This window comes from Haplochromis burtoni, unplaced genomic scaffold, assembly GCF_018398535.1.
Source record: "Haplochromis burtoni strain Fernald_Lab_line unplaced genomic scaffold, NCSU_Asbu1 Contig_1029, whole genome shotgun sequence".
Classification (NCBI taxonomy): Eukaryota; Metazoa; Chordata; class Actinopteri; order Cichliformes; family Cichlidae; genus Haplochromis; species Haplochromis burtoni.
In genome coordinates this window covers 24963-37916 of record NW_024583390.1, presented here as the reverse complement: position 1 = coordinate 37916, position 12954 = coordinate 24963, and the positions used below count along the sequence as shown (strand labels likewise).

Here is a 12954-nt window from a genome sequence, read left to right as displayed (position 1 = left end):
TATATGATATATATAGTGTGCGCGTCCCAAGTTAAGGCCAATCAAGTCCACAGCTCTAGACGCCGATTATGACAAGGGTACAGAATTCGAGTGGCAAGCTTCACTACAGCTGAAAGAGGGGAGAAGCCTTCCGACACAGGTTCTAAGCAAAAATCCTTCTTAATGATTAGGTCACATGTTCAAGTCATGGATATCGAAAGATTCTTCGTTTCTTCTGAAGGCCTATGTTCTATGCAAGACACTAGAGCTAAGTTCTCTGAAATTGAAATCTGCATTTCAATAAGCCACGACTCCATTACGAACAGACTAACAACAATGTGCATAAAAATAAGACATTGCTGACGTATAATCCAGAGAGTGACCCTCTCGAATTATACATATAAAGTTGTACTAACTGATAACAATAGACATTATGATGTCTAACTGTAAACGTTGCTAAGCTATCATCTTTATTGGTGATCCCAAGAAGGCAAATGGCCATCTCCCTATATCATATCCAGAGTCTTTTGAACTATATTAACTTCTAAAAGCTTAACACAGGCAAATTAAAAATCCAGTCTTCAGCAAATTAAGTAACTGAAACCTGTAATGTGAGATGTCTGACGCATTTTATGCAACAACATAACAATTTAAAATCTTGGAAACATAACACGAACCCAGTGCAAAATCAGCCCAGTCAACAAACGCCCCTAAGCTTATTAAAAGAAGTGGAATTGACACTCTTCCATTAGGCAGACAAGTAATTTGTAATCCTAATTCTAAATGAAATATACGATGCTATTAATTTGTACGAATTATTTGTAGTGTTGACGATGTAAAAGCATTCATATAAAGTATGATTTAGCGATTATATTTTTACATATTTTTGTTGCAACATCGTGTTCTTCAACAACACCACATGTACCCGTTTGGCCTACATATTCCAACCTGATCAGAGAGTATTTCATGAGTCTTGCACAAAAAAGCAGTGGTCTTCTAATGAACCCATCTAGTTTAAGCCGAACCCTCGATTCATGATTGCTTAGTCTGAAGTTACCAAACATTGAAAAGGTGCAAAAAGAACGACTACAGAGATTCACCTACACAATATTCTAATCGACACAAACCTCAGTGGCTTAGAAACCCATCTGTCCCTCCCTGCGAAGGCTATCCCTAAGCTACCTGTGAATAGTGTGAGGTTAAGCATCATTACCCACACAACGAAATCAACCATTAGATGTCAACTTTTGCACACATAAGATTAAGAAAAAAAAAGATATAAACATGATTTCTTGTATATTCTCCCACTTTTCAACCTTTACTATTTAATCAGGAATACATCGCCTTAAAAAAGCTTATAGAAAACCTCAGCTCTTTTGTGACATTGAATACCTCCAAAATAGTTTGACAAAACAATAAAAACTTATTGTTCTGCAAGTCCATAAACATCTATTAAAATAAGGTTTCAAAAATATTCATTCATAGCAATATATGGTGTTGTCTTCTTACATTAATTTAACATAAGGATAATCTTTGAGAGCCCAGAACAAACAAATTGCCAAGTCTCAAATATAAGGTCAATAACAGAATATGAGGTTCCTTTTAAAATTCAGGAAATGCTCAACATTGTCATGAAGTTCAACATTTAACTTGAGAGTAGACGCTGTCCTCAGCAAACTCTCTCTTCCGTCTTCCTTTTGTTTTTCTTTCAGAGAAATTAATTGAGGCGTAGTTTAGCTCTTCATCAGCTTCACCCTGCTTTATAATTAAAACCATGAGCAAAAACTGTAATAAAGAACTGGTAAAACAATATTTTAACTAACAATATTTGTTATTACTTACAGCTTGGTGCAATTTGTCATTTTGTGCTCCTGATATAGCACTTTCTGTTCCTGCAAATATGACAGTAGATCAAAAATGCACTTGATGTGGCATTCGTTCCTGAATTTGTCTGACGTGTACATATAGAATATATATTTATTTTCCATTTTCCAAGTGCAATGAGATCATTTTTGCCTTTAAGAAAGACTATAACTTCTATAACACTTACCTTTATATGGTTTCCATAATCTTTGGTAGAAGATGAGGAAAACATTTCCAATGACAGAAATGGACAAGAGCACTAATAAGGTCATTTGGATAGATATTGATTGTGTTGTTTGTTCTGGAAAATAAAAACAAATAAATCTTCTTAAAAAGTCTTATGCCTCATTTTAGAATAACATGTTATTGTGTATTAATTCCAGTACTTAATTCATAATCATACCAAGTTCCACTGAAGATCCATTTCCAAATATAATCTCTCCACATGTGGCCACAGCGCAGTAGTAAGTCCCAGCATCAAAAGCGCTGATATTTTTAGAGAAGTGATAAACACAGTTTTTCTGAGTCTCCGATATTTTCTCACATTCGTTTTTTCTATTTCCATCAGAGTAGATGATGTTTGGGTGAGAATTTTGTGATCCTGCTCTGAACCAAAAGACATTATAATCTCCTGGACATGCCTCATTCTGAGACTCAGAGAGGACTGAACACTCAAGAGTCACTGTGTCTCCTGTACGGTCCGGTTTTGATTCTGTCGGCTGCTGGACAACAGAGTAGTTTGATGTCCTCTGAATGTTTCCTTTATAATACAAAACACAAACATTCTTCAAAGCATGCTCAGAAAATATTTGATAAATTAGGGTGCAAAATTACCTTTCACTAACAGGTATGTCCCACTCCATTCAGCATTAATCCACTCTGTGATTCCACAGTGATAGATTCCCTCATCCTCTTGGATTGTCTTCAGAATCATCAAGTTGCTAAAATTTTTATCATTATTTACATTAAATCTTGAATTTGAAAATTCAGGACCATATTCCGGTGGTGTATTTTTATACAGTGCCAATATCAATTTAAGAGTTTCTCCAACGTTCTGCTTGTACCAGTAGATTGCTTTACTGCTCAGCTCTTTCGGTAAAGCACATGTTAAGGTTGCCGCTTCACCAAGTTGAACTATGTTCACTGGCACCAGAGAGTCTGAGTTGAAACAAAACACAGAAAAACAAAATTTTGCTTGAAAATTTTTAAATTGTTATCATTTCAAAAACATTATTGTTATTATCTATAACTCTACACATATATATTTTACAATAACAACGTATATCAGATTTATGAACAGAGAAAAGTAGCCCTTACGTCCTTGATGAAGAAATAGCCATGTCATCCATAACCCCACCATCTTGATACTACTCCTTTTTAGGAACCTCATTGCTATTTCTGTGAGAGAAGGAAGTGAGATGAGTGACTGGGTAAGACCATCTATGCATATGATAGCTCTGATTGGTTAAAAAATAATAGATTCAAAAGTACACTTCCTGTCACATTGATTTCAACCAGAGGTTTTTCTGTTTCATCTTCTATTGCAGTTGTTCAGATTGTTCAGTTTTCATATTTATATTCGAGTTTGTGATTGTAATCCATCTTCTCAAGCAATAAGCATGGATCCATGGATAATAATTATTGGTACATACAACAAGATATACCTCAGATATGTAACACTTTGTAACACTTTGTAACACTTTCGAGTAAATTTGCAATGTTTCTTTGGTGGGAAGGTCATGAAATTTCTTCCTTGAAAGAGTTGAAGAGCAGACTGAACTAATAGAATAATAAGTGCAAGATTTTATTTGTGATTTTTTTTTTTGATAATCACAATATGCAAGCTCTTTTTCTATTAGTTAGCTCCAGGTACACCCTTATTCAGAGATCATGGGTATCATGATTGTAGTTATGAAATCAATTTTTTTGTCAAAAGGTTTTCTTTTTCATCCCTGGCTCAAACTACCATCAGGTTCCTTACCTCCAATTTTTTCTGGGGGAGTACTGTGGTGTATCTTTAAGACTGACTAAGGCTCACCCCAGTCCATTTGTTTGTCTTCTCCACTTCCAAACAAGAGTTGCTCCACCTGAGACAGCAAGGAGGAAGTCTGTGCTACAGCCCATCAGCATCAATGGGGAGTGCGTGGAAAGGTTGTCCAGTTTCAAGTCCCTGGCTGTGCACATAGACATAGACCTCCAATGGAGCTCAAATACCTTGGCGGTTGTAAAGAACACCCAACAGCTTCTCCACTTACTGAGAATCCTCAGAAAAGTGGACCTGAAGTGGGGGCTGCTGATTGTCTTCTACTGTTGCTTCATTGAAAGTGTGCTGACATACTGCATCTGTCTATGGTTCTCCAGCTGCACCATGGCACACAAAAAGGCACTTCAGAGGGTCATTAATATGGCCCAAAATATCATCGGACATCCTCTTCCCTCCCTCAAGGACCTGTACAGCACTCACAGGGCACGCAGCATCCTGCAGGATTGCACACACCCAGGACACCGGGTGTTAAGCTGCTGCTGTCTGGCACGAGATTCAGTTTGCTGAGGTGGCGGACAAACAGACTCAAGGACAGATTTTACAGGGCAATAGCTCAAAACAATGCTAACAGACACCAAAGCGCTCCTCAAAGACAAGAGGAGGGCCTTCCGAGCAGGCAATAGAGAGGAGGTGAGAATGGGTCTATGGCGTTATTAAAGGGAAAGATCAGAGAGGCTAAAGAAAATTACAGGAGAAAGCTGGAGTGAAAACTCCAGCAGAAGAGCATGAGAGTGGTGTGGAGTGCCGTGACACCCCTCTCCCACCGATTACTTTTACTCACGACCAGATGCAAAGACAAATGAGAAGACTCCACTCAGGCAAGTCTGCTGGCCAGACAGGATGAGTCCCCGTGTCCTCAAGGCCTGTGCAGCCCAGCCTTATGGATTCTTTAATAAACTGTTCATGTTGAGTCTGAGTCTGCAGAGGGTCCCATTGCGGTGGACGACATCATGCCTCGTTCCTGTACCAAAGATGCCACGTCCCAGTGGCTCCAGGGTTTCGAGCCTGTGGCACTGACTTTCCACGTCATGAAGACCATGGAAAGAGTCATTCTTGACAAGCTTCCAACCTATTGTCAGGCCACATCAGCATCCCCTTTAGTTCTCTTACCAGCTTACCAGAGCTGAGGACGCCATCGCCTGCCTGCTCTATGCCCATCTGGACCAGCCAGCGAGCACAGTGAGGGTCATGTTTTCAATAACATCAGGCCGACCCTCCTGGGTGATAAGCCCACAGCAATGCAGGTGGATGCCTCTCTGGTGTCTTGGGTTGTTGATTACCTCACAGGAAGACCACAACATGTGTGTCTTCAACATTATGTGTCTGACAAGGTTAGCAGCAACACAGGCACACCACAAGGGACTGTCCTCTCCCCTTTCCTCTTCAACCTCTACACCACAGACTTCAGCCACTGCACAGAGACCTGTCATCCTCAGAAGTTTTCTGATGACTCTGTGGTGGTTGTATGCATCAGTGAGGGCGATGAGATGGAGTACCTGGCTGCGGTTCAAGCCTTTGTAAATGGTGTGAGCAAAATCATCTGCAACTCAACGTGACAAAGACCAAAGACTTGAAATTAGACTTTAAGAGGACCAAACCTGTGACGCCTGTTTCAATCCAGGGAGTCGATGTGGACACTGTGGACTACAAATACCTCGGAGTACACATGACAATGCCCAATATTTTTTATGAGTCTGTTGTGGCGAGTTGTGGGTGGCAGATACCAACAGAGTCAATAAACTGATCTACAAGGCCAGTAATGTTGTGAGTATGGAGCTGGACTCCCCTAAGGTGGTGTAGGAGAGGCGGATGTAGTCCAAAAAAATGCTGGACAATACCTCCCACCCACTCCATTATGTGCTGGCAGGTCACAGGAACACGTTCAGTGAGAGGCTGAGATTAACCAAATGCACCACTAATCTCCCTGTACAACTCCTCCATCTAATGCACAGTTCACAGTGCAATAGTTACACATTTTTGCACATGCTCTGTAGTAAAATTAACAAAGTTTTACAGTTGTCAACCATGTATATTTCACCTCTATAATATACTGGATATTTATGATTGAGCTATTCGTATATATTAGAGTTATTTCTTATATTTCTTAACTTTGTAATATATTGTGTTATTTAATTTAATCCAGTCTGTTACAGCTATTGTCTTGGAGCAACTGTAACCACATAATTTCCTTTTAGTATTCTGATTCTGATGATGATATACATTGTGAATAAACATGCTCCCTGTGGGACACTGAAGAGAGATTAGGCTGGTAGTCAAGCTGCCTCTGGCTCTGTTTTCACTCCTCTTATATCAATTATGATATTGTTAAATTGTTATAGACATTTCCAGATGTCTGCATAAACAGAGGCAGGGAAATAGAGCAGGTAAGTTTTCCCTCACTAATCAGCTTTGCTAACATGTAGAGGAGTGCAGTGTAAATCGATCGTGGCTCAAGAGTTGGGAGTTTGTCTTGTAATCGGAAGGTTGCCGGTTCGAGCCCCGGCTCGGACAGTCTCGGTCGTTGTGTCCTTGGGCAAGACACTTCACCCGTTGCCTACTGGTGGTGGTCAGAGGGCCCGGTGGCGCCAGTGTCCGGCAGCCTCGCCTCTGTCAGTGCGCCCCAGGGTGGCTGTGGCTACAATGTAGCTGCCATCACCTGTGTGTGAATGTGTGTGTGAATGGGTGGATGACTGGATATGTAAAGCGCTTTGGGGTCCTTAGGGACTAGTAAAGCGCTATATAAATACAGGCCATTATAAAAATAACATTTAGAACATTTCTAGTATATTAACAATGAAAGCCTTAATAAAGACAGGGGCACATTTTGAAACTGGACAAAGACAACCAGAGTAAACACAAAATTTGTAATCATGATTTTATTTGATAAAGAAAAAAATCTGTCCAAACCTACCAGGCCCAAAGTAACTGCCCTGTAAACCTATAAAATGGTATGTTTAGGTCTAAACTAAAATCAAACATTTGCAATAACTGGAAATTACTTTTACGTTTTGTGTCGTGGTCCTTCAGTCCTCCTGTGCTGGCTTTGGGGGAATGAGCTGACTTGGGGACTTGGGTTCAGTGCATAATTTTTACATTTATGATTTTCTAGTTTCTCTGTTGCTATATTGTGTGCTTGCATTAATCACACAATCTGCTGCAGTGGCAAGTCCTCCTCTGGTTGCCACCCTGCAGTCCAGCACGCAATGTGTTGATTAACTCACATGTTGACAGTCATGTGATCAGCCTGTCTGTTATTTAAACATTTTTTTAAGTAACGCAATAATTACTTTTCCTAGTAATAAATTAATTTACAATTAGTGTTTTGAAGAAGTAATTAGTAACTATAACCAATTACTTTTTTAAAGTAACTTGCCCAATCATTATGTTAAATGTCCAAATGACCATGGAGAATTGGCACCAAGAGTACGTGAAAGTACATGAAACTATATAAATAATGCATGTAGCATCCATAATTGGTTTGTGGTGCTTTAAAACCTCAATCTTAGCATTTTGGCCTCTGCCATACTAGTCTTGTCGAGCTAAAAGCAACCATATTTGGAACACAGAGCACAAAATTACAAGCCAAAGCTTGCAAGTGACTTAGTAAGGATTTTATGAGTTCATAGCACACAATGCTTGTGTCAGTGTTGGGATTGTCATGCAAAAAAAGTGAATGTATTACACATGACTTACTTAGTCACTGAAGAAAGCAATTCATTACATCGAAATAGTCTCAATTTTTGCATAGCATCACAACCTTTGATCTGTATACAGATTTTCTTGATTTTTCGTTCTCCCTGCTGGATTAAATTCACAAATGACCTGAAACCAGATTATACTGCATTATACCTTTGATAACTAGATGTCATTAAATAAACATAAAAAGCATCAGGAGAATTAATTTTGATTTATTGCAGAAAGGATGACAAGTTCATACAGTTCAATCAGGGATGACAAAAAGTGCAACAAAAGTATGTTACGGGCTTTGAGAGTCCAAATATAATAAGTAAAACACAGACATTTAAGTTAAAAAGAGTAAAATCAAAGAGTTTCAAACACCGGGTCTGTAACAGGATGTCAGGCTCACTTGAAATTTCAGTTCCATAATTTAACTTGAGAGTAGACGCTCTCCTCAGGCGGCTCTCGCTTCTTTCTTCCTCGTGTTTTTCTTTCAGAGAAATTTAGTGCAGCATAGTTTAGTTCTTCATCAGCTTTGGTCTGCATTGTAAGTACAACAGACAAAACAAATGTTTCTTAATCTGGTTTAGATAGTTATACTAACTTTTCAGACATTTTAACTAAACACCAATATTTTTATTACTTACCAGTTGGCGTAAGGCGTCATTTTGTGCTTCAGTTATTGCACTTTCTGCTATAAACATGAGATCATAGTAACAAATACATATTACTAAAATGCACTTAATATGCAGTTTCCTTCTGAATTTTTTATAACCATAAAATTAATTGATATAAATAAATTTTCCAATAATTAACATAGGAATAATAACCACCATGGAGTGTTAATAATATTTGCAGTGTATACAATGACTATCTCCCCCATGGATTTATTTTACATAAATGATTAGTCTTTAAATTATTTAAGTGTAATGGAATAATCTTAGATACCTGTAGCTCTTACCTTTAATTGGTGTACATATTTGCAGTGTATACAATGACTATCTCCCCCATGAATTTATTTTATATAAATGATTAGTCTTTAAATTATTTAAGTGTAATGGAATAATCTTAGATACCTGTAGCTCTTACCTTTAATTGGTGTACATATTCTTCGTTTGCAAACAAGGAAAATATTCCCAGAGACAGAAATGGCCAAACAGACTATTAAGGCTATTTGAAGAAACTCAATTTTTTTGGCTTGCTCTATAAAAAACAAACAAAATAATATGTTCTCAGAATGTCTCATCACTCATATTTTAACATATTTGAAGTATAAACACCAGTACTGAACACAAAATCATACCAAGTTCGAGTGTCGTCCCATTTCCAAATAATATCTCCCCACATGTGGCCACAGCGCAGTAGTAAGTCCCTCCATCAGAGGAGCTGACGTGCTTAGAGAAGCGATAAATGCATCTCTTCTGAGTCTCAGATCGATTCTCACATTCATCATGTGTATTTACATCAGCGTAAATGACTGGATGAGATTCATGAGATCTGTCTCTGAACCAAAGAACTCTGAGACCTCCTGGACACGTCTTGTTGACAGAGTGAGAGACTGAACACTGGAAAGTCACTGTGTCTCCTGGATGGATTGGATTTGATCCTGTCAGCTGTTGAACAACTACTGATGCTTTCTGATTGTTTCCTGTGTAATAAAAATGCAAAGACATTGCGCTGTCATAGTAGCTGAAAAATATTGTAAATGAGTGTTACGTTCCCCTAAAAAGGTTCAGGGGATGAGGGGGATGTAACAAAATGTGTCCAGGTCGAAAAAAGGAGACAGAGAGGCAAAAGAGCTTTTTTAAAGCTTATATTAAGGATGTACACTTACCTTTTACAAACAAATATGTGCCACTCCAGTTAGTCCTAATCCACTCTGTGAGCCCACAGTGATAGATTCCCTCGTCCTCTTGGACGGTCTTCAAAATAGTCACATTGCTGAAACTGTTATCATTATGTTGCTCAAATCTTGATTTAGAAAATGCAGGACCATATTCCGCTGGTGTAGATTTAAACGATGTCATAATTAACTTTAGGGTATCCCCGTGATTCTGCTTGTACCAGTGGACTTCTCCACTCTGGAGCCCTTTGGGCAAAGCACATGTTAAGGTCACTGGTTCACCAAGTTGAACTGTTTTCACTGGAACCAGAGAATCTGAAAGAAGAAAAAATATATAAAAATGGAAAAAGCTTTTTCTTGCAACAATCAATGCACGCAAATTTTTCCACATAACAAAAAAACCCTTACATCCTTGCCGAAGAACAAACAATGTCATCCATAAGACGATCATCTTGACACTGCACCTCGTTCAGGACTTCACTGGTGTTTTAGTGAGTGAAAGAGGTGGCATGATTGTATTAGGTCAGACACTAAAATGTATCTGATTGGTTAACACTGAAAAGACTGAAAAATACACTTCCTGTCACATTGGTCTCATCCTGGGCTTTGTGAAGCATATCACCTCGCTTTCAACTGTTCAGATGTACAGAAATGCATTGCAAAAGGGGACAAAAGAACAAGCAGAGCCAATGTCCTTTTTCCAATTAATGTGGCAAAGTTCGTGGCAAACGATTCAGCAGTCGCATTAAATATCACCCAGGTTTACCCCATGGTGGAGCTAGAGGTAAAGACAGGATAATGGCAACTGCAAGATTTTAGCTGTCATTATCCTTCCTCAATTAAATTAGAAAGACTTCTTTCACATCAGCTGGATCCAGAAAAACTAAAAGCCAATGGTACTCTTGTATCATGTGTAATGATAGTAGCCATGAAATCAAATCATTATTTGTCAAGACAGTTTTTCTTAATAGGCACTGACCAAACCCTCTTTCAAATTCAAATGTGCACCATATAAACTTCCTCTGAACTGAAATACAGGGATAGAGGTCAGAGGTCATAGAAAGAAATGGGAAATAGGAAAAAAAACAAAACATAAAGGATTTCTGAATCTTTTAATCTTTAGTTTTTAAATGTATTTAATACACTCTAAATGCCCATAATTTATTTTTAACTTGCAAATTGCTTTGAGATCTCAAATTAAAGTTAAAGTAAAAAAAAAATTAAATTCATACATCTATTTTCTACTGCTTATAAATCGTGTCAGGAATCTATCTTATATACAATGTTCCCAAAACACCTCACCGAAAAGGTGTCAAAGGTGCATCAGTGTGAGATACCCGCATCTTCAGCTGTTTCCTTTGATTCTGAACTTTTTAAAAAAAATGATCAAAGTGTGTTTGAGGTTTGACAAAGTTGCTATCAGCAAAGGCTTACCAGCAAACCTCCCACAGAGCCTTTCCTCCTTGTTATCTATGCAAAGCGTAAACAACAAGAAGCACAGAAGTTAAGCTGGCTCATAACTCAAGTTTCTGACCAGCAGGAAACATTCTAAAATACTGATATGACTGCCTGTGTTGGCCTTTTAGTGGTGTGCGGATCGATATTGAAATATCGATTCTTCCGATACCAGTAATTTATGTTCTAGAATCGATTCTCATATTAAAATATCAATATTTTAGTACTTTGGGGTAAATTTGTAGTTTTTTATTAACAGGAACACAGTGGAAAGAAACTATATCATTCGGATCGTCTAAATTGGAAGGAACTACTTCTCCTTTCACGTCATAGTGCGAAATACGGCTGTATAAATGTGTCAGCCCTGCGCACTCACAACAATGGCTGAGCGTAAATGGAGTCATGTGTGGACGTGTTTTACCTCCACAAACAGCTAAGACGCGGTTTGCGATACATGTAGCAAGACAGTGAGGTGTTGTGGTAACACCACTAACTTCGTCAAACACCTCACAGTGAATCATATCACAGAATATGACGAGGTTATGTTGAGGTGAACTGAAGAGGAGGAGAGGGGCAGGTGCTGCTAGGGCGAGACAGACGTCTCTGAGTCCTTTAGTGCTGCAAGCAGGCAACGTGTTCAAATAGCGCACAGCTTCAGGTTTTTTATTTCTAAATAATAATTCTGCATTATGAAGTGATAAGAACAAGTAGTCTGATGTCCTGTAATCATTATGAAGCTTTTATTATTATATTATTATTACAATTGTAATAAACATTACGTCTTTGTACAGAGTATCGGTATCGGATCAGTATTGTCGATTTACCCTGAATTTTACTTGGTATCGGATCGGAAAGGAAATCAGTGGTATCACACATCACTAATGACCACAGTTTAAAGGATGCAAAGTGGCTGATTGGCTCAAAGAAGGCCAACAAGGAGATGATTGGACTAGTGTAATGATGTCACTATTGATTTTGACACTGTGGGAAAGTAGAGATGTAAAGAAGAGACTACCAACTGAATACTGAGGAAACAGGCAGATGAGTGATTACAGACTGTCCTTATTAAATTAAGAACAAACGTAATCAATAGACTAACAAATGTTCTAATTCCATTATCTGATCTGTTGGATATTGCCTGCCTCTGCTAAATTCTTTTTATACCTGGTGGAGATAAAAATGTACTTCGCCCTCTGATTTTAAGTGCTTAATCATGAGTTTACAGCACAATCATCAATGAAATCAGAAATGGACTTTCTCTTTCAACAATCACTATTCTGTTAAAGATGATATTTTATAGCGGGATGATCTGGATGCATCCTATTTCCAACATTTCATTAAGCACAACTATTTCAGTGTGACAACAATCAGCTAGAAATGTACAATTTCCACCTGCCTGGTTGTTGACATTAGAATTCCCTACAAAGGTGAGAGGTCCAGCCTCTCTTTTCAGCTTGATAAAATGCAGCTGCAGACCAAGGCTGCTTTGACATTCTGCAGTTATGAAGGACATCTCTGGAGAAATTACATGTATGCTTTTTGGCTTTGCTAGTAATAATGCACCTATGACTGGCTTACAGAGAGGAGCAACCACACCTGTGCAAAAAGATTAACCACAAGTGTTATTCACAAGCTATGATTTGTTGCCCATGACGCTATAAAACAGATTACAGACCTAGGTATTGATCAACTTTGACTCCAAAAATGTCCTGATGATCTCAGTAAATTTAACAGCGTGGCCTTATTCTCTGTTCAGAGAAATGCGTATGTGGGTAAAATAAAGCTGCAGATGACCCTTTGCAGAAAAACTCCATGACTAAAGCAGATTGCTGTCTGCTTTAATGATTCTGACGTGGAAAACTCTATTGTTACAAAATATTTCTCAATTTTTAGCATTTTGTGCTGTTAAAGTTTGAGATTTGTCATGGAAACTCAAAAGAAACTGCAAACACCCGATGAGCTTGTTCGAAATGGTTTATTCACATGTTGCAACATGGAGAGAGCGCGCTGGTCAAATGCCAAAGTCATCTCTGAAGATGGGCCACCACCCTATAAGACATGTATAACATATGTATATAAGAATAGAGTGTAG

General features: G+C 38.4%; 2 protein-coding genes across 2 annotated transcripts; both read right to left on the bottom strand.

The window, feature by feature from the left end:
* Nucleotides 1–2228: 2228 nt before the first annotated feature.
* LOC106632632 lies at nt 2229–5044 on the bottom strand. Its single transcript, XM_042216367.1, has 3 exons — nt 5005–5044; nt 2677–3000; nt 2229–2602 (listed from the first exon to the last, which is right to left on the bottom strand). The coding sequence occupies exons 1-3, from the start codon at nt 5042–5044 to the stop codon at nt 2229–2231; spliced, it is 738 nt and encodes a 245-aa protein (XP_042072301.1).
* Nucleotides 5045–7786: 2742 nt separating this feature from the next.
* On the bottom strand, nt 7787–9913 carry LOC121811845. Its single transcript, XM_042216365.1, has 6 exons — nt 9816–9913; nt 9399–9722; nt 8868–9212; nt 8654–8767; nt 8212–8258; nt 7787–8104 (listed from the first exon to the last, which is right to left on the bottom strand). The coding sequence occupies exons 1-6, from the start codon at nt 9856–9858 to the stop codon at nt 7982–7984; spliced, it is 996 nt and encodes a 331-aa protein (XP_042072299.1). The 5' UTR covers nt 9859–9913; the 3' UTR covers nt 7787–7981.
* Between the last annotated feature and the right edge of the window lie 3041 nt (nt 9914–12954).